Consider the following 23,233-nt stretch of genomic DNA (forward strand, 5'->3'; position numbering starts at 1 on the left):
GCTTCCGGCCGTCTCCTGATGAAGGTGGGAGTGGCTTCCGGCCGTCTCCTGATTGACCTTTGGAGCAGCTTCCGGCCGTCTCCTGACTGACGTCCAGAGTGGCTTCAGGCCGTCTCCTGTAGGAGGGGGAGCGGCTACAGGCCGTCTCTCCAGGGACACCTTCAGGGCGGCTTCCGGCTGTCTCCTGACGAAGGCGGGAGCGGCTTCCGGCTGTCTCCTGATAGGCGTCCGGAGCGGCTTCAGGCCGTCTCCTGTAGGAGGGTGAGCAGCTGCAGGCCGTCCTTCCAAGGGGCACCTTCTGAGCGGCTTCAGGCTGTCCCTCTGGGGGGCACCTTCTGAGCGGCTTCAGGCCGTCCCTCTGAGGGGCACCTTCTGAGCAGCTTCAGGCCATCTCCTGATGAAGGCGGGAGCGGCTTCAGGCCATCTCCTCTTTTCCTCCAGAGCGGCTTCAGGCCGTCTCCTGTAGGAGGGTGAGCAGCTGCAGGCTGTCTCATTGAAGGGCACCTTCTGAGCGGCTACATGCTGTCTACTGATGAAGGCGGGAGTGATTTCAGGCCGTCTCCTTGTTTCCTCCAGAGCGGCTTCAGTCCGTCTCCTGTAGGAGGGTGAGCGGCTACCTGCCATCTCAGGGGTGCTGTTAGGAACTGGAGAAACAGTTCCACCTCGGTCTGATCTGTGGGCAGCTCGTCCAGCAGGTCGTCTTGTATTCCTGCTATGGAGGCGGCGGGCGAGTTCTGTGTCAAAGGGGCGCGCGGCCCGGGTGGACCTAAGCTCATTCGTGCCATGTACACTCCTCCGTGGGCTCCTTCTGGTGGCTCGTTGTGATCTGTTTTGATGTCCTGCTGGATTTTAATATTAATAATAACAGACCTTCATGGAACGAATTCGTATGTCTCTACTTGCATCGCGCAGTCCTTGATGTGGATTGACAGAAAACGATCAGCTCTTTCCCCTTCTCAGAATATGATATATAAGAAGAAAAAGAGATATGGGAAGTGTCTGTTTCTCTTTCATTTGTCTCGTACCTGTGTAATAGCCGAACTGAAACTTGACAAATGAATCACACTGTTCTGGTCGAGATTCGATCCTGTGCCCTCGCACTTCATAGGCGCGCACATTACCGCAGAACCAAAGAGAGGATCCGCGCTTTGTTTTTAAGCAACGCGGGTTTTTATAGACTCCGTTACACCTGAAATAAGCTATATTTTTGCAGAAAGGCCAAGAGACATGGAAGATTTTACGTGCTCCGTGTCCTTCCTTCCAAGACAAACCTGAGTTACATGAGAGAGTTGATCGTAAGTGTGTGAATCTCAGTCTGTACAATGACTGCACTGAGTGATGTTAAATAATTTCTTATAGCTTAGGAAACTACTGACCACGTTGGGTGGTAACCATATAATCAAATGGACGCATGGTGATCTGCTAGGTTAAGACAATCCAACCGGATGTCGCTCATATGAATTTACAGTCGAGAGATGGCCGGGTATTATTACTCCCATAATACAAGAGGTCACTCTCGCCCCTAAATGTCTGAGCTCGTAACCTACCTCTTGGTCCGTACGTTGTTGATGGGGCAATAAAGGAGAGACAATTTATCTACAATATGGGTCTTATTTGTAAGAATATCTCACAGTGAATCCAGTTTCATGAACGGGCGTTAGACTGTTATACCATTAATTAATTAACTTTCCTTCGTGCGCTTGTCAGAGTGGGCGGCAGGTCGGCAGGTGGCGAATATGGATGATCTGAAAATTGTGGCAGCAGGTGTGGCCAGATTGCATGACTTCTACACCCTCAACCTGACCGCCCTGGCTCACCATACCCTCACGTCACGTATTAACACACAACCCATCACTTCACCCATCAAGGCTACAGGTATATGTCTGTCTAACTGAAAGGATTATGCTCACATCTCTAGCGGTTGCTTATCGGGTAGGGGTTCAGAGGGTCCAGATCGGGCTGAACTTGTATCTTCCCAGTCAAGAACCTTTTCTAACTTGGGTATAATTCTTCCATTTCAACAATTCCCCCCCCCCTTCTCACTGGACTAACTAATGGGCCGCGATTAATGACAGTTAAAACCGAGTGATTCACATGAACATGAATAAAATGCTATTTATTGTCAATTAAGGGTTTTACTAATGATAATAATAATAATAATAATACTGTAATAACAATAATAATAATAATAATAATAATAATTATTATTATTATTATTATTATAATTATTATTATTATTATCATTATAAACAGTTTCGGCGCTTCGCACCATGAATCAAAGAAAAAAAGAAAGTGCAAATTACTAGAGGAATAATTTTTTCCTCGTACAGCTTCCGACTTCCATTTCATCGGGACTCGTGCCACTGCCGTCAACATGTGGAATGCCGGCGTGGACTTCTTGGCGGCAGCACTGAGACTGGTGGAGGACAACAGCACAGCACCACACCACCACCACAATTACCACTACCACACTGACCCAGATCAATTAGCTGTCTCTCTCAGGAAGGCCAGTAAGATGGTAAGTGTCTAACGTCTAATTCTAGAAAGCACTGAAGATTTCATATCACTTCTTCCTTAGCGATATATTCTGCAAATTACACCTGATATCCTTTTAATACTTACTAATGCAAACTATATCAATATTAGAATATTATAACTAGCATTCAGTGGAAAGTTAAGTTGCAGTATGCAAAATAAGTCGCTATGAAAGAGGTGCTACGTAGTCTCCTATGAGACTTAGAATACAGACCAGTTCGACCAGAGACCTTACAGTCAGATGATGTAAGTCTACTTTTCGTTTTATTCTCGCTATCATTAAACTCAGAGAAGACTTGCTGAGCTGGAGAGATAATGTATAGTCTTCATTAACTCCTCATAGGGGCCTCTTCTAAGCTGAATAAAATAACCCGGAGTAAGTAAGAATATAATAACAAACAGAAGACACTGCCCCACCGCTACAGCATTCTGAGGGGAAAAAAAGTAATAATTATGGGACAGAGGGATCCCACACTGTCTAAAACCTGATCCAAACCCACCTGTCTAAAACCTAGCCCTGGTGAAGGTCTGCCACTGGGCAAAACATCGTTTTCCTGGCATTAAACAATGCTCGTATATACCGGAGTTGTCCCAGGCGCAACCACTCGTGGGGTTCAGTGAAGTCTCACCCTGATCATTAGGCCCGCCGGAGTGCAAAATTTCGTTTTTTTCCTGTAAAAAAAAAAAAAAAAAAATCTGGAGTTGCCTGAGTCCCCGGGGGTTCCACCCTGACGATATTTGGTGTGGGTGAAGATCTACCACTGTGTAAATTTTCGTTTTCCTAACACACACACACACACACACACACACACACACACACACACACACACACACACACACACACACACACACACACACACACACACACACACACACACACACACACACACACACACACACACACACACGCACGCACGCACGCACCCATGCACGCACGCACGCACCCATGCACGCACACACACACACACACACACACACACACACACACACACACACACACACACACACACACACGCACGCACGCACCCAAGCACGCACGCACGCGCACACACACACACACACACACACACACACACACACACACACACACACACACACACACACACTGGCGCAGTCTTCTCGCTGGCGCAGTCTTCTCGCTGGCGCAGTAGTAACGTTCTCGCTTGCCATCTGGTAGACGGGAGTTCGCGCCTCGCTCAGGTTGCGAAAAGTTTCACTGAAGAAGTGGGTGGTTACTGTCCCCCTAGAGCAAGGGGACGGGTGTGTAGGTGTGTGAAGGTCACAGCCTTGCCCTTAGATCGGACTATATGAGCTCTCAGCTCCCTTCCGGGAGGGCAAAATGCTGACGATCACGACCATCAAGTGATCCTGACCGACCCGACCCGGTGAATTACACACACAATGGCCATGTATGCTGACGTTGACTCAGGAGTCCACCCCTTCCCCCTCTGTGGGGGAGGTCGTTCGGGTTTCCACCTTGAGGCCTACCACTGTGCAAGTTTTCTCATAGCTTTAAGGAAAGTTAACAAACACGACCTTTATCAGTTCCTGCGCCAACATAGGCCTACATCGAAAATTAGTATTGAAACTGCACCTGCCCTTCATTCACGGTGATGGAACCACGCCCACAGGTATTTTCATCATTAAACCCACGTCCATCCCGCAGTTTTGGACATCACCATGTCAGTCCACGCAGACCCCTGTTGGTGTATGCCGCCGTTGGTGGCAAGCAATACCAGATAAATTTTGTAGGTAGAATGGAGAGAGACTGGAATTGGTGAGAGAGTTTAAGTCCCTTGGAACAGTGATAGAAAAGAGAGGAAAATGTGCAAAAGAAGTTGAAAGTAGAGTGACACAAGGAAGGAAAGTAGCTGGTGCTATGAAGGCCTTGATAAAAAACAGAGGCTTGAGTGTTGCTGCTGCACGAGCTTATATGAAGGAGTGTTAGTGCCAACTTTAACATACGGATGTGAGACTATGGTGTGGCGTGAAAATGAAAAGTCAAAGGTAAGAGCAGTGGAGATGGGACTGCTGAGGAATGTATGTGGAGTACAGAGGGTGGATAGGATACGAAATAATGTGATTTGTGAAAGATGTGGAGTGAGAAAGTCGGTGGACACTAGAATCGAAGAGAGTGTGCTGAGATGGTATGGTCATGTGGAAAGAATGGATAACAATAGAGTGGTGAAAAAGGTATACCTGAGCGAATTTGAAGGAGGGAGGAGGCGAGGTAGGCCAAGGAGAAGGTGGAGAGATATGGTGGATGAGGGTCTGAGGAAGAGAGGTTTGGAAGTCGGTGAGACTAGGGAACTGACAAGAGATCGAGCTGGCTGGATGAATGTTGTGAGGAGAAGTACATGATTAGCGATTTGGTACCCCTTTTTAACGTGGCAGAGTCTGGACTGACTTAATCGGATACGTTTATGTGAAGTTACAGAACATGGTGAATGTTTTTGGCGTATAGGCTAGAGCCAGGATTCCGGGGGCTTGAATGATGAGTGAATGGAAGTTTGGCCCATTGGATTGGGCAAATTTGGGCTGTCTGGACATTGCCACTCCTTACCCTGCCCTAGGGTGGGAAAGGAGGTCCGGATGATGATGATGATGAGAACTGGCATCTGATCAGCAAAGTGATTTAAATTTCTTCCCATAATAGACACCGAAACCTAACCACACCAACCCGGACAGCTTAGAGAAATCTCCTCTGCTTTAACCATTTTGCCTGACCATACCATTGCAGCACGACGAGGTGCTGGAGCGCAAGGGTCGGCGCAGCAAGATCCACAGCGCCCATCCAGTACCACAGGACCCCACGCTGGCCAAGAAGAGGAAGTACCGCCGGGTCAGAGGAGAGGTGGTGCTGGGCAGGGTCGGCACAGCGCAACAAGGCCTCGAGCAGTCCGTTGCATTGTGTCGTGGGCAGGACCTCAGAGTATGTACAGTCAGGAGCAAACGTTCTACCACTATTGTACTAAGTGTGCGTCATACTTAGGACATGTCATTTTCTTCCCTGACGTGTCGCATCAAAAAGAATTATCTGTGGGCAGAGAATTATCCAGTCTCTCGTAGCTTCGGGATACGAGTATTAGTCAGTAGAGGATGGTAACAAAGGAGATGAAATATTAGACGGCTTTTGTTCTTGACTATAGTTTACATCAGTGAGTGCTAATCATTTAACATAAAACTTTACGTAGTCTACATATATATATATATATATATATATATATATATATATATATATATATATATATATATATATATATATATATATATATATATATATATATATATATATATATATATACAGTATATATATTCTGTGCTTTGCTACAAGGTAAATGAGTTGCATACAACTTATGCTGCAAAATGCATTATAGGACTGTATTGAATGCACTGATTAGCCTCACTTAAGAATCATCAAAATAAGTATGAAAATAATGACTCCAGTATTAAAAACAACAACTCATGCTTCTGATACGAGCGTAAATTTAAGATATAGGCAGGCTATTAGTAGGTCTACTTAGGGCTGAAATAGTGTTATGCATCTTCCTGTGGTTTATAATGAATGATCTCTCCAGTGTAGTAATTAAAGTAGCCTTAAAATATTGTACTGAATAGCCCACTGATTACATAATCACACTACCAAGGACTGAGATAGCGGCTGAATTACGATAGTTGATTCTGTATAACTATGTTATTAATCACTTTAATTAATTTTCAGTTCTTCTTACCCAGGAGTGAGATGGCTAATTTGCAATAACCTCTCCAGTAGAGCAATGAGCCTTCTCATGATCGAGACAGATCTAATATTCTGTATCAGTTAAAGGCAGACGACTGAGGCAACTGAGTGAGTCATAGAAGGCTGAGTGTTAACTAACCTTTAAAGCTGCTCTTATACATAGCTAAGATGCCTAATTTACTAAAGTCTCTCCAGTACAACTAAAATATGCTTATATTAAAGACAATGATACTAGAACAGTTCAGACAAACGCTTTTCAGTAAGCAACATCACACTTCCCTACGTACAGGCAATCACTGTTAAATGTCTTCTACAATATCACAATTCTTCATACATAACTGGTGCCCCAGATTGGGGGGGAAAAAGTAAATCATCTTTATGGGCAGCAAAGGAACAATAGTGAGATACTTTGTGTAATACGCTGTGGACTTATAGTAAAAATGTGTACGTTAACCCCCTTGCTCCCGTGACGTATAATCTTAGCTTATTCATGCTACAGGTCTTCATTCAACTAAGGAGAACCTGTCATATTGAAAGGCTCTACTATGTCTAACCTCTCCAGTTCGAAAAGTCTGTTTTAGGGTTATGGTTATTGTCTGGAGATGGCAAGAATATAACAAAATACGTCACCGGACTAGATAGATGGGAGAGAGAGAGAGATGTGGGGGGGGGGGAAGCAGTTTATAATGAAAGTATACTCTTCAGTCAACCAGCGTCAAATCATCCCTGTACTGCCGGTATGTGGACAACGGGTCACCGCTTTATCTGGTGGGACCGTTGAGGATGGAGGTGGTGTCGCTGGCGCCCTACGTGGTGACTGTAGACGGCGTGGTGACCGAGACTGAAGCAGCTGATCTCAGGAACACCTCCACTGCCTTCCTCGACACCTCGGGGACAATACGGTTTAATGGTGGCAGAGAGATCAGCTACATGAGGACCAGTTCAACGTAACCTACTACAGCTCCTTCATTTTACTGCAACCTGGCTCATATATATATATATATATATATATATATATATATATATATATATATATATATAAAACCTTTGGCAGCATATTTCACGTTGCTTAGTGACAGAAAAAGACAATACTACAACTTTGAATACTTTTCACACCGTTTTTTGTAACCAGCATCATATATAATTTAGTGCTGGTCTATTGTTATAAATCGGCATTCATGATGAAGAGATGGCAATTTTAGGTCGTTAAAGTAAATAGTATAGTTCGGGGCATTCACCTGGAGACTTACGATCAGTTTCCTGTTGTAACTTAGATTTGCTGTTGCAGGAAGAACTAAAGACACGGGAAGATTTTGTAATTCCTATAAGCTAACACTATAATCTACGACACTTTGCACATCACGTCTTCATATTATTTTGTATGGTATTTACATATTAATATCGACATAGTTTACTTTAATAATATATACGAGCATATTGAAATGTTTGGGTCGAATTCATAGTTACGAAATTTTAACTAACGAGATACAGTCCCATATCCTGAGGTCGTATATATAAAAGACCCTAACCAATTTTCTACAATAAACAAGTCTCCATAACAGCCAGTTTGCATAATTTTTCACTTTGATTTTCTAATTTGATGTTGAAATGTTCGGTAACTGTAGTCTATGAATGAAGATTTGTACTGTGATGTGTTTCTTTGCTATATGAGTGAAGACACTGGTATATATAGGTATTCCCGTACACAGTCCTAGGAGAGGTAATGAAATTAATATTGGCCCTGACCTTCCCCAGGGCGTGGCTGAACGAGCACAACAGTTGCCACCTATCACGCCTCACCAGCCGCATTGAAGGTTTGCTCGGGGCTAGTGCTGAGGAACACTACAGCTCAGAGCCGTACCAGGTAACATCACATATTGTATAGCAGGCAATGTCTCCCCCCCCCCCCTCTTCCCCTCTTCCCCAGACATCAACTCGGGAACATTGTGGCAGACTTGTTTTTGCTTATAGCCTACTTGAAATATAGGAAAATAAGAATTTACTGAACATGCTTTCTGCAGATAATGATACTTCTGGAAATTTGAAGCCTGCCTGTAAACGCGGAACTGGGAGCTCAAGCTCGTCGACCATCCCTGACAGTATTGTGAATTGTTTTCCATATAGCTTTCCTCCCCTTGAGATACATCCATTCTTCTTATACTCTTTTACTGTGTGCTTTATATAGCTAATCGCATAAAAATATTTCATGTAACTCCTTGCATTTCCACAACCGGCAAGGAATTGTGGGCGAACTTTCAACCGTGATCATAGTCTCGGTAAATTATTGTATGTTTGGGGACCCGAGTTAATGAGAGAAGATTCCCTCCCGCCTGACTATTGTTGATTGCTTTAGCAACACCTTCCTAGTTTTGGAAACGAAAAGAAACAATTGATCTCGACTATATATTATGCATAAGAGATATCCCCAAACCAATTGCGAATCTGACATCTCTGGCATATTTTGCAGAGGTGATGAACATCACTGTCATGATGATATTTAAGGAGTTTGGAGACGGGCCCGTATTTATCAGGTTATTGTGATTTTTCACAAGTAGCCACTCACATCAGCCCAAACCACTCACACTAAAAAGTTCCCTAGAAATTATTTATCAACGCTCTCAGAAAATCTCACAACTGTGATATTGGGCTCTCTAAAGACCTGCTCGTAAGCGTGGACACGTTTGAGGTTACAGTTACCAAAAGAGATTTGCCTGACTGCTATTTTGCAGAAGAACTGACTTTGTAATACAAACAAACATTATTGGACATGCACATTCTAACCTGTATACCGATATTTCCACAATTATACGTACTTATTTCCAAATATATATATATATATATATATATATATATATATATATATATATATATATATATATATATATATAAACTTCTTGCCGGTTGCGTCTTTTGTGGCTATTTTTAAAGCAGTTTTGCGACAGGGTACGTTTCTTGGTGTCTGCGACAAATGCTGTTTGTAATACAAATTTCAAGTAGTTTGTGACAATTAAATTATGTTTGAAATATGTAGAGATAACATATATTGGTGTGATGGTACAAGAGCAGAAAGTTAAATATTATTCCTTGCGATCCAAAAAGGTACGGTTCGATGGGTATAGGAGAATTGCCTTCCTGCACCCAAGGCCACGACTGCCCCTCACCTCACTCACTCAAGTGACAGTGTAAGCATACATGAAAAACATTTGCTGCAATTCAGTTGTTCCAAAGTATGCAATGGTCTCATCAGCAATGCACTGTCGCTTTTTCTGTGTTAAGGCCACTTTTAAATCTACGGTTACAGCCTGACTCCTCTCAATGCAGCTGTCATTCACTCGAACGAAATTAGTCATAAACACGATCATCATATGATATATATATATATATATATATATATATATATATATATATATATATATATAGTAAATAGATAGATAGATAGATAGATAGATACATACATAGATAGATAGATAGATAGATAGATAGATATAGATAATTATAGATATCTATATCTATCTGTCTATCTATCTATCTATCTATATATGCAGAGACTTCACTTCACCGTGAAGATATGTATGTAAACTAACCACAGGAGAAATGAAAGAAGCGACAGTGAGTACTTTCGTATATTACATCTTCAGACAGAGTGAGAGTGAGACAGAAACGTAAAGGGTAGAGGTCTTTTATGCACACCCGCAGCAGGTAGTGACACACAGAACAATGGATGACCTGAATTTTTACCTGCGGCTTAACTTATGGTCACCTGCAGCAGGGAGTGGAACACAACAAAGGATGACCTGAATATAAAAATGCACGTGACAAAGGAGGAGGGAGTAGGAGGGGAGGAAAGGGGAGTGGGAGGGAGGGGGAAGGGGGAGGGGAGGAGGGGAAGAGGGAAGGGGAGAGGGGGGAGGTAGGAGGGGATAAATACTGCTGCCTAACTTAAGACCTAGAGGATTAATGCTTGGTGTGTCCCACACAGGTGTGACTACACCACCAGGAGATGACAGGGAACAATCACGTGTTAGTCTGGGGGATACTGCTTTAAATTTAATTCAGTTAACAATTTATCACACTTAAAATGACCATAGCTCATGTTTACATTCTTTTCATATGTGCCAGAAATTAGACAAGATTCTATTACATTTCTTTCATCTAAGCTTTTTGATCTTGCTAGAATCTTGGAGCCTGTCCAGTCAATATGGTGATCACTGGATGCTTTGTGCTGAAATAAACCAATACTCTGTTGGGCTGTCCTTACACTGTATTTATGTTGTGAGATTCTAGTTTCCACACAAATTTTACATAGGACAATCTGGAAAAGATTTGGAAACTAGAATCTCACAACATAAATACAGTGTAAGGACAGCCCAACAGAGTATTGGTTTATTTCAGCACAAAGCATCCAGTGATCACCATATTGACTGGACAGGCTCCAAGATTCTAGCAAGATCAAAAAGCTTAGATGAAAGAAATGTAATAGAATCTTGTCTAATTTCTGGCACATATGAAAAGAATGTAAACATGAGCTATGGTCATTTTAAGTGTGATAAATTGTTAACTGAATTAAATTTAAAGCAGTATCCCCCAGACTAACACGTGATTGTTCCCTGTCATCTCCTGGTGGTGTAGTCACACCTGTGTGGGACACACCAAGCATTAATCCTCTAGGTCTTAAGTTAGGCAGCAGTATTTATCCCCTCCTACCTCCCCCCTCTCCCCTTCCCTCTTCCCCTCCTCCCCTCCCCCTTCCCCCTCCCTCCCACTCCCCTTTCCTCCCCTCCTACTCCCTCCTCCTTTGTCACGTGCATTCTTATATTCAGGTCATCCTTTGCTGTGTTCCACTCCCTGCTGCAGGTGACCATAAGTTAAGCCGCAGGTAAAAATTCAGGTCATCCATTGTTTTGTGTGCCACTACCTGCTGCGGGTGTGCATAAAAGACCTCTACCCTTTACGTTTCTGTCTCACTCTCACTCTGTCTGAAGATGTAATATACGAAAGTACTCACTGTCGCTTCTTTCATTTCTCCTGTGGTTAGTTTGCATATATATATATATATATATATATATATATATATATATATATATATATATATATATATATATATATATATATATGCAAGGAAGAAAATGGGAAGGGAAACGGATTCAAAGTTCATGTTGGTTGGCCATCCTGTTCCTATACTAGCGCTTGTGAGAAACTCCTAGTCCCTTGTGATAGCTAGACCTACCAACCACTCCTAACTGAGGGACTGAGATGTGAAAAGTCACAAAGCTTACGAGGTTTCATGAACAGCTCTTAGGATTTCTCTCAAGTTTATGAACACTCATAAGCCCTTACGAGTAGCCAAAAGGATTTAGGAACTCTGATCAATACCGCCAAGAAATTTACCCAGGAACACTACAATATCGCAGTTATGCAAAGCATTTACGCCATATTTAAGTGGCATAGGAAACTTCGTGGCATCTTTACCTTGGCGATTTATTTAACATATTTCTCCTTTGTATCCTCCTAAATGGTACTGATGCATAGTATATTGATATTAAAATAATATAAACAGAAAAAGAAATAATGTTAAGGGTTGATTTTAAAAAATCGCTAAAGAAGAGGTGCTACGAAGCCTCCCATAGGCTGAGAGACACTGTGAAATGTGAGAGATGTAATAATTGAGTATAATGTAATCTAATTCATCCAGTTATGCAGTCTTGATGAAATTTTTATATCTACCAGTGCATCTAGAAGTGATAAAAAATTCTAAAGGAACCACCTGAAAGCTTCGCAACACTTTCTTAGGGGGGGGGGGGAAGTGCATGCTGGACGTTGGCAATGAAGCAGTCGAAGTGTTCCTTCTCAGAAACATTTAACTGTCAACCATTCGCTCTTTATCTTATTTGTTTGCTTACATATTTATTTATATTGTTTTTTTTTTCCTTGTAATGAGGGTTTACTTTCCTTATGACTGTATACTTTGTTCGCACCCTGAGGCTTCGAAGCATAATATTGCATATTACACTTTAATATTTTCTAGTGTCATTTATAATATTTGCAAGTCAATACCAACATGCTTGAGTAAGTGTGCATTACGGTATAACATAGCAAATAAATCACAGAGTGAAAGGTGGTACAAAAGCTCCCAAGCCAATTAGAATATGGCACTTTATATGAAAAAAAATAAATGGGAAAGTAAAGCTGACACACCTTTTTCTGCATGGTACTCCTACGCTGCTGAAGGTTGTGAACTATGGTGCTGGAGGCCACTATACCGTGCATCACGACGCACTGGCTACGCCCTTCATCCAGACACAGCGCTTTGCCACCTTCCTCATTTACCTCTCCAGTGTACCCCAAGGCAAGTACATTACGCTGTTTGTTCCTTGTATAAATGAAACCCTTTCAGTTTGTGAGATATCCATTTTATTATTGTTATCTCAGACGATTTTCTTTAGCTTAAGTGGCCATCCGTGTGTGGGGGGAAAGGTCAAGATGATTAAGTGAAGTTGCTATGACTCAGGGTTGTCTGGTCAACCGGAGACAAGCAATAGCCCCCGCAGGGCCATTCCGTGCAGTGAACCCATGATCCCTTACGGCAGACAGCGCCTCGCCAATGATACCCGCGGCAGTGTGAAGGTTTCGTTCCCGGATATATTCCCGATGTAGCCTATATTGCTATTCGGCACTCCGTGAAAATAGAACCAATAAGCTCACGTAGTGAGTGCGGAGGTTCGAATGTCTAGTCAGCTATGCCCGCACAAGTAAAGGAAACTATTTTAACGGGTAACTTGCTTCTTTTGTGGGCAGATATAGTAGATTAGATTAGGTTAGTGACTATAGCTGCTAACCTAACCTAACCTACCCTACCCTAACCCAACCCAACCCAACCCAACCCAACCTAACCAAACCTAACCTAGTACATTTGCCCACAAAAGGAGCAAGTTACCCGTTGAATTAGTTTTGTTACTTGTGCGGGGATACCTAACTAGACCTGCTACCAGTACTGAATGCTGAAGAATAAAAAAAGGAAAAAAGAAAAAACGCACTCACTGTACGCTGATTGGTTCTGATTTCTGGGAAAGCCGAATAGCGATAGACATCGGGAGTATGCTTCGCGGATAGACGCCGCATTTGTGTCTCCACTCTGTTAAAAGGGGCACCAGAGTATAGGATCCACATCACCCCGTTATTTAGTTATATGGTGGTAGGTGGTGGCGACCATCATCCACTCACTTGATGTAGTGCTGCCTACTTTTTCCTTATCCTTTATCATTCTTTTTCTGTGCCTGCCCTCCTCTCTTCCTATATCTCCCATCTTTCCTGTCACTTCTTATTGCTCTTCTTTCCTTTACAGGTGGCTTTACATTGAGTAACAAGCCAAATGGTTTCCTGTAAGCCAAGAAACCATTTACAACTCTGAGTGGTAACCATATAACCAACCCATAAGTGCTCCCTACGTGTCAACAAGTGGGTTGGTGGAGGGTTAGTGTCCCTCCCCATAAAACCAATAACTCAGAGTCAAATGGCCACCCCTTACGGGATTGTGGTGTCTGGCAATAGATAGATAGATAGATTACCACCCAGCGTTGTAAATGGTTTTCTGAGTTACAAGAAACCACTAGGTTTGTCACTCAGTGTATAGCTACCAGAGGTGGAAAGAATAACAATAAAAAGTGACTGATGAGATTTGGTAAAAAGGGAGAGTGGAGGGTAGACAGAGAAAAAGAAACAATAAAGGCGAAGGAGGAAGTACGCAGCACTGTATCAAGTGGGTGGATGCTGATCACTATCACCATAATAAATGTAATAATATATATATATATATATATATATATATATATATATATATATATATATACTGTATATCATCATCATCATCATCATCATCAGCCGTTTGAGTATCCACTGCAGGACGGGCCTATCCCGACCGAAGTCGGGACGATACAGCCAATGTATCTCTACCAAGTGGCTTAGGCTGTCTAGTAGAGATTGTATGTAGGGTGAGAAGTGCTTGTAAGTGTAATTGTAGTGTTGGAGTGGCTTTGGATGTGTGTGCAGTCTGTGAACCTAGTGTAATCGGCCCGCGCAAGCCGACTGGGTGCAAGCATACTTTACAGAAAGCGACACTGGTTCAACCACAGCACCCCTTGTGTCTGCCAATGCAGTACGTGGGCAGGTGAACACTCCCAAAGTTTATTACCCTGGCGGGGAGTGAACCCTGGATATATATATATATATATATATATATATATATATATATATATATATATATATATATATATATATATATATATATATATATATATATATATATATATCCTATTGGAGCCCAGTTTCCTCAATATAGGACGGAACTGGGAATTTTCAAAACTTAATAAAGTAGGGAACCCCCGGGTGGAGACCTATGAGCTTCACGAATATGAGCCGATAGGCGGAGGGCGGTACGCCCCCTGCCAGCACAATCCCTTGCCCAGGAACTCTGGGAGCCAATGGGATATACAGTATATATATATATATATATATATATATATATATATATATATATATATATATATCTATCTATCTATCTATCTATCTATCTATCTATCTATATATATATATATATATATATATATATATATATATATATATATATATATAATATTGAGGTGGGAGGTGTGGGCGCCCATCGTGGCCATCATCCATGCAGTTAGTGTTTGGTTTCCTGTAAACCAGGAAATCATTTACAACGCTGGATGGTACAACGGGTTGGTGGAAGGTTAGTTCCCCTTCCCGGAAAACAAGTAACTAATAATACGAACAAGAAGTCACGGACCAGGAATGACCAACAGGTGACGACTAAGGACCGAGCAAAGGACATGGTACGGATTGCGACATGGAATGTAAGGGTGCAAATGATGAAGTGAAAGAGAGAGATTGTCCAGGTGCTTAAGGATGCGAAAGTGGATGTATGTGGATTAAATGAAACAAAATGGAGAGGTGAGAATGTGAGAGAAGGGGAGCATGGATGGGTTTGTTCATTCGTTTAAAGATTTCCTGCACATATAGTGCAGGCCGGGCCATACATTAGCCCGGTCAGTGGGGTATGGGCTGGTTGAAATATAGTAAGGGGGGAGAACAGGACCTGGGAATTGCCCAGCACACACGTCCTGTCTCCTGGCTGCCTTTGTGGTGTGTGTGTGTATGGATGGGGTGTATGCACGGGAGTGGGTGAGAAAGATGGGGCAAAAAAAGTGTGTATTGTTGTGTGCATGAGATGGAAGGAGAATATAAGAGAGTATGGGTCAGCTGGCTCAAGAACTGTATGGGTAAGACTGAAAGTTGGACGACAAATGTGGGCAATTGTGTGTGTAGCCTATGCGCCAACGCAAGATCGTGCAAGCAGGGTGAAAGAAAAATTCTGGACAAATGTGGAAGCGTGCATGGAAAAGTTTGAAAGGAATGAGAGTGTTTTTGGTTGGAGATATGAATGGAAAAGTAGAGAATGTGAAAGTAGATGGAGTAGTTGGTGAGTGGGGTGTGCCTACAGAAATGGATGAGAATGACAGTGCTCTAATGGACATTTGTGCCACGAGGGGGTTGGTGATTGCCAATACCTTCTTCAGACACAAAATGATCCACAGGTATATGTGGCGATAGATGAGAAGGATGGGTGGCGAACTAAAAGAACGGAAGGTTGTGACCGATTACGTGTGTGTAGATGATAGAATGAGGTGTGTAATGGATGCAAGAGCATACAGAGGTTGGGGGAGTGGACTTTCTGACCAACACTTGGTGGTGGAGAAAGTCAGGGTTGAAATGAAGTAGAGGAATAGAAGGGAAGGACAGGAGGAGGTAGTTTTTACATGGAGGGTGGAAAGGTTACAAGAGAATGGAAAAAAGGCAGAATATAAGAGAGAAGTGGAGAAGCGATTAGGTAAATATGATTTGGAGCAGATGGGGAACGTGGAAGGTGTGTGCAAGATATTCAGAGAAGAAATCTGTGCAGCATGTGAAGTGGTGTGTAGGGTGAAGAGAAGACGAAAGGGGGTGCAGGGAACAGCATGGTGGAATGAGGAGGTGAGACAGGCTGTGGAACAAAGGAAGAAAGCATATTGTGAGTGGATGAGAAACAGGGGTGTGGAGAAAGTTGAGAGACAGAAGAGTTATATGTAGACAGGAAGAGAGAGGTGAAAAGATTAGTAAGAGAAAGTAAGAAGAGAGTGGAAGGAACTGGAGTGTAAAGTGGAGGGAATGTAAGAAAATGTTCTGGAAAGACATAGAGTTAGACAGGGTGTTAAAAGAGTTAGTCGGAGAGTGAAAGATTAAAATGGTAGATTGGTGTGAAGAAGGGAGAAAAAGTGAGCAGGAGAGAACACTTTAAGGAATTGTTGAACATGGAGAATGAAAGTATTGGGAGTATAAGTGGCTGGGGAAAGGCTAGGAGAAAATGGGATGTGAGAAGAGAGGAAGATATCAGTAGGATGGAAGTTGTGGAAGCAATGAAGAAAGTCGAAATAGGGAAAGCCCCAGGAACTGATGGAGTGTGTGGTGAAATGCTGAAGCATGGGGGAGAGATAGTAGTAGAATGGATGTGGAAAATGTGCAGATTGGCCTGAGAGGAAGGCAGAGTCCCGGAGGACTGGAAGTCAAGTATAATTATCCCCCTGTACAAAGGAAAAGGGGATAAAGAAGCGTGTGGTAATCATAGGGGCATTTGTCTTCTTAGTGTAATAGGAAAAGTAGATGGTAGGAAACTTACTAACAGAGTTAGGGAAATCAACAGAGGAATTACCTGGAGAAGAACAGGGAGGTTTTAGGAAGGGAAAAGGTTGTGTAGATCAGATATTCATTCTCAGGTCTTTCGGTTCTAGAGATGGGAAAGAAGTTGAATGCGGCCTTCATGGATTCAGAGGAAGTATATGACAGCGTGGATAGACAAGGAACGTGGAAAGTGTTAAGAATATGTGGAGTAAATGGGAAGTTGCTGAGTGCCGTGAAGAGTATGTATGAAGGTGATAAGGCTGCGGTGCGTGTGGACAGTGAATTGAGCGAATTTTTCTATTTGAAGGTTGGATTGAAACAGGAATGTGTTATGTCTCCAAGGTTGTTCAGTCTGTATATGGATGGGGTTATAAAAGAGATACAAGGTAGGGCAGTGGATGTTGGAGCGGCCCTAATGAGAGAGGGCAGTGTTTAGAAACTCCCTGTACTGTTGTTTGCAGATGATACTGTGTTGTTAAGTGAAGACGAAGGGGAGCTGCAAGGCTTGGTGAATGAAATCTAAAGGTGAATGTACGGAAGAGTAAAGTTAAGGTCTTCGAGAGAAATGAAGCCACTGAATATACAGTGAGGTTGGATGAAGAGGAAATGGAAAATGTGAGTGCATTTAAATGCTTGGGTAGTGTGATGAGTAAGGATGGAAATTTAGAGGGTGAAGTGCATGAAAGGGTACAATAAGGAAGGAAGGTTGCTGGTTCTTTGAAATTATGATAAGAAACAGAGAAGTGAGCATGGAGCATGGAAGTGAAAAAGTTACCGCATGACAGTATTGTGATACCAACTCTAACGTATGGAAGTGAAGCTTGGACCTTGTTGGAAGGACACAAGTCAAGAGTAAGAGCAGTTGAAATGAGTTATTTGAGGGGAGCATGTGGGGTCACACGGAGAGACAGACTGACAAATGAGGATGTGAAGGAGCGTTGTGGTGTGGATGTGATAGGAAGCGTTAGGAGAAACACAGTGAGGTGGTTTGGCCATGTGGAGAGGACAGACAGCGAGAGACTGACAAGGAGAGTGATGGGAATGAGGTGGAGGGGGGAGGGAGAAGGACGGAAAGGCCAAGGATGAGATGGAGAGTTGGAGTGGAGAGGTATATGAGAGAGGGGTGTGTGATCTTGGAGCAGGACAGTGAAATGGCCGGGGACATGGCGACATGGAGGCGATTTGTTTGTGGCCACCCCTTACGGGATTAAGGCGTCTAGCAATAGATAGATGGACAGATAATATTACATGCAGTATCATGGTTGCTCATCATAATCGTATTCTTTATTGCCCCATCGGTGCTGCAGATAATAAAGATAATGCTGTAATTGTTCCTAGTTTACATGAAATACTATTTATCCGTAGCTTTATCCTATGTGCAGGATAAATATTCGTAGCATTAATGAACGGCAAGGTTGAGTTTCTACCTCTGACGTGCAATACAGTAAGATGATTCCCTCACGGTCAGCTTAATTCAGTAACTGGCCCGTATTCTTGGTATGAGATTTCTAAACACCTCTTCCTGAGCGATTTATTTTGCATGCCACACATTAATATTTTCCTTGTTGTTATTTATATCTTGGTAATATCAGGAAAAGTTTGCATCAGTAATATACTGTACATGAAGTTTATAAAGGTGTATTGCGCGAAGAAAATCGAAACGGAAAAGGTATTACGATTATCTTAACGTCAATAATAATTAGGGGCGGACATAAACAGAACATGAAAATGGGTTGGAAAATGGGTGACCAAGCCTGATTATGAAGTGACCCAATGAGATGTCTTTAAGAAGGGTTCAAAGGTTTTCTCCCTGATATTTGAGATGACCAAACATATTTCACTGGTGGCCAATGCCAACCCTGGGGCTATGACACTAACAATAAAACGACCTGTTTACCATTTTCACCCAGCGTTTTACTGTTGCGAAAAAATACCTGGCTTAAGTTAACAGGAATTACTCCTGTTTGTCTTTGTGTTTTATCCTAATCGACACTGATATGATTAATGATGATGTACCGCATTCTAGGTGACACTGATTTCGTAGCCATGTCTTAGTGATTTATTTATTTTAGCTATTACACCATTTCCTCTGTTATGTTATTGATGCAATCTGTATCGATATACAGTATATATATATATATATATATATATATATATATATATATATATATATATATATATATATATATATATATATATATATATAAGGATAATTAATATTATGGTAGGTGTTTTTACGGCGGCTTCCCGTCCTAGAAACGCCTTGCCTGCAGTTGGGTTCTTTTCAAGACCGGGGCTAGACCACAAACATTAGAGGAACAGGACATAAAAACTCTAGGCAACAACCTACACGTATATTAACAAATTCTTCGATACAGTAACAGGCAGACAATCTCCCAGTATTTATGTCACATCAATTCTTGGGCTGCTGAATCTGGTTGAGCGTATCTCGCAGGATACGCGACTGACGCAATAGGTACGAGTATATCAGAGAGAGTTGGTGTGGCACCGTTCACTGTCTTTAGGCTCGTGCCGTGTTATTAGGAATGAGAGTTCAGATCTAGTTATTTCACTGTACACAGTCTATCATTTTAGTGGCTTCTTGTCCTGAGGGGACTTACTGCTTCACCATGCTACACTCGTGCTAGTTCACTAAGGGTGGATGAGATCACACGGGGGGGGGGGGGAGTTAAGGATCACTATAGGTTGGCACAATCACAAGAGGGGAGGAGGGGTGTTGGTTATGGATAGCTACTGTTGCACTGGATGTCCGTTTTTCTCTCGGCACTGTCCTTCACTTTAGTTCACTTCGTTACACACACACTGGGTCACTTTTTGTGGGCAAGGGTGGGCATTGTCTCCTTCCACGGACTGTGGGCGGGACGTGGTGAAGGGCCTCTCATGCTGGGGTCTGGGGGTTGAGTCTGGTCTACGGGATACGGGCCAACAGCCTCTCCAGGCGTCTCCGTATGCGCCTGGTAGGAGAGCAATGTTGCTTGGGCCGGGGGCTGGGGAGGCCTCACCCCGGGGTGCTGGGGGCGCCGTCAGGGTCCCGGTGGCTGCAGTCCCTTTCTTGGTGCCTCACCATCAGAGTGGGGCTGTGGCGTTGTTCCGGGCAGGGGTCCATCAGTGGCAGGTCTTCTCCAGGCACCGGTTGTAGGGAGAACAGCCCCGGGGACAATACAGGGCATCACCACCAGTCCACTAGCTGAGAGTCTTCTGTCTGGGGGCTGCCTAAATCCGGGCAGGGATGGGGACACCTGGCTCCACTGCAGGTGGTTGGGGAAGGGCGGAGGCCACTCTCATGTAGCGAAGTCACAGGGGGCGAGGGGCTTTGGTAGCGTTCCTCCCTGGCATGGCTGGAGGCCATAACTGAGGTCCCTTGGGCATGAGGAGGAGGGCAGCTAGAGGCTGTCCCTACCCTGTTTGCGCAGCTATAGTAGCCGCAGCGAGAAATGAATGCTGTGGTGGGGCAGCCGGTCATCCGGGGATTCCCCCACTGTAGCCATATCTACATGTCACCGACCATAGAGGTAGGATGTCACCGACCATCGGCCACCGCTGCAGCCCCGCTCCATGATCCTTACCCTGTGTCTCTGGCTTTCTCTTTCTCTCTCAGTTTCTATATAAACGGCTGTATTTCCGAAACTAATTATGAAATTATTATGACTTTTGTTCCACACCACCACTGAGGTAAAAATCAAGGAGAGTTTTCTGTATAAAGGTTTCCCCCCCTTGTCTGAGGGCAGGTCAGTTCTGGCGAGTGTATAATTATAGGTCAGGCGGAGGTATCGGCAAGGCCGCACTCCCCCGCTCATATGCCACATTTAGGAGGGGGGGGAAACCTTTATACAGAAAACTCTCCTTGATTTTTACCTCAAAGGTGGTGTGGAACAAAAGTCATAATAATTTCATAATTAGTTTCGGAAATACACCAGTTTATATAAAAACCGAGAGAGAAAGAGAAAGCCAGAGACACAGGGTAAGGATCATGGAGCGGGGCTGCAGCGGTGGCCGATGGTCGGTGACATGTAGATATGGCTACAGTGGGGGAATCCCCGGATGACCGGCTGCCCCACCACAGCGTTCATTTCTCGCTGCGGCTACTATAGAGGCCGTCCCTACCCTGTCCACACGGCTGGAGGCCATCACTGGGGCCTGACTTCTTGACAGGGCCGCAGATGGGGCGCAGCTGGAGGCTGTCGCTGGGGCCCGACTTCCTGACAGGGCCACAGATGGGGCTCAGCTGGAGGCTGTTGCTCATCTACAGGCGCGGCTGGAGGCTGTCACCGAAGCCCTGTATGAAGGGCGACGTGCAGGCGAAGAGCAGCTAGAGGTCGTCTCCCGTCTACAGGCGCTGCTGGAGGCCGTCGCTGGTGTCATGCCCTCCAAGACTATTGCAGGAAGAAGGGGACGTGCCCTTCTTTCCCCGTGTGCTGCTGGAGGCCGTCACAGGTCATGCAGGGGGAACAGGCATTCCAGGTGGAGTGGCTAGAGGCCGTCTTGTAGGTGGAGCGGCTGGAGGCTGTCTAGGGCTGTGAGTGGCCAGAAGCCATCTCGTAGGTGGAGCGGCTATAGGCCGTCTCTGGGACGTTGCTTAGAGCAGAAAGTTCAGCTCTACCCCGATCCTGACACAGGCCGGGATAGTGAGAGGGTAATGTGCCCGGGCTGAGGTGTTCATACCGGGCCGGTTCTGGCGGGTAGGGACATGCGGCTCCTAGGGACTTGCGCCCACATAGCACGGACATCCCACTCGCTCCATCCAACCCTCCATTGTTGCCTCCTGGGGGTGTCGTGCTGTCATTGGATGTCGGTATTTCAATTAATATCCAGAAATATCAGGGGTATAATATGCAACATAAGTACCTAAGTAGGTCACACGGAACTTGGACATGTATTACTGCGAATATGGCCTTATGTTGACAACCACATTCTCTTCGACACTGGAGATCTTCTAGCACTTATTTCTAGCGACTGTTTTTGTATGTGCCACTGAGCTCTATAATAATCAGTGGCATATACCTTAATATAGGCTACTCTTGTATGTTTTTCGTTTTTTTTTTTTCTTATAAACAGCTTTCGTTAGAACCATGCGATAAACCAAGCTGTAAGACAAAACTGTTTGCTGAAGAAGAGCTGATCATAAATATCCTAAGCCAATCAAAATCCGGACCAGTGACGATGACATCCCTGATAAAATTACAAGTGTAATGGGATGCTTTTAAAGCCAGTATCCGATAGAGGGCACTGCGGACTCTAGTTCAACACATTCCCGCTCTGTTTAAAAAGCTTATTCCTATCCTATCTATCTATTGCCAGACGCCTTAATCCCGTAAAGGATGGCCACAAACAACTCGTCTTCATGTCTCTCTGTCCCCAGCCATTTCACTGTCCTACTCCCAGATCACACCTCACTCTCAAATACCTCTCCACTCCATCCCTTAATCTCATCCTTGGCCTCCCCCTCCTTCTCTTCCACTCCACCTCACTCACATATACTCTTCTCATCAGTCTCTCGCTCTCCATCCGCTCCACATGGTCAAACCACCTCAGTGTGTTTCTCCTAAAGCTTCCTATCACATCCGCATCCACACCACAATGCTCCTTCACTTCCTCATTTGTCAGTATGTCTCTCCATGTGACCCCACATGCTCCTCTCAAATAACTCATTCCAACTGCTCTCACTCTTGACTTGTGTCCCTCCAACAAGGTCCAAGCTTCACTTCCATACGTTAGAGTTGGTATCACAATACTGACATGCAGTAATCTTTTCACTTTCATGCTCACTTCCCTGTTTCTTATCACTGCATGCAAAGAAACAGCAACCTTTCTTCCTTGTTGTACTCTTTCATGCACTTCACCCTCTAAACTTCCATGCTTACTCATCACACTACCCAAGTACTTAAACGCACTCACATTTTCCATTTCCTCCTCATCCAACCTCACTGTACATTCAGTGGCTTCATTTTTCTCGAAGACCGTAACTTTACTCTTCCCTACATTCACCTTTAGATTCCGTTTCTTACACACTCTCCAAACTCATTCACCAAGCCTTGCAGCTCCCCTTCGTCTTCACTTAACGACACAATATCATCTGCAAACAACAGTACAGGAAGTTTCCAAACACTGCCTTCTCTTATCCACTGCCGTACTTTGTATATATCTTTTATAAGCCCATCCATATACAGACTGAACAGCCATGGAGACATAATCCTGTTTCTATCCAAC

The 23,233-nt window shown here is 43.8% G+C and overlaps 1 protein-coding gene across 1 annotated transcript in view; it reads left to right on the forward strand.

Annotated features, from left to right (window-relative positions):
- The window catches only part of LOC145417549 (prolyl 4-hydroxylase subunit alpha-3-like), an 86,263-nt gene that overhangs the window by 40,286 nt on the left and 22,744 nt on the right, over positions 1–23,233 (forward strand). The window contains exons 5-10 of the mRNA XM_080286257.1: positions 1,708–1,875; positions 2,331–2,518; positions 5,276–5,467; positions 6,980–7,221; positions 8,030–8,138; positions 12,503–12,620. Of these exons, the coding sequence (XP_080142383.1) occupies positions 1,708–1,875; positions 2,331–2,518; positions 5,276–5,467; positions 6,980–7,221; positions 8,030–8,138; positions 12,503–12,620 (1,017 nt within the window). The remainder of the gene's footprint in view (positions 1–1,707; positions 1,876–2,330; positions 2,519–5,275; positions 5,468–6,979; positions 7,222–8,029; positions 8,139–12,502; positions 12,621–23,233) is intronic.

The sequence above is a fragment of the Coenobita brevimanus genome, chromosome 110, assembly GCF_032717465.1.
Source record: "Coenobita brevimanus isolate Jiangsu-jjx chromosome 110, ASM3271746v2, whole genome shotgun sequence".
Lineage (NCBI taxonomy): Eukaryota > Metazoa > Arthropoda > Malacostraca > Decapoda > Coenobitidae > Coenobita > Coenobita brevimanus.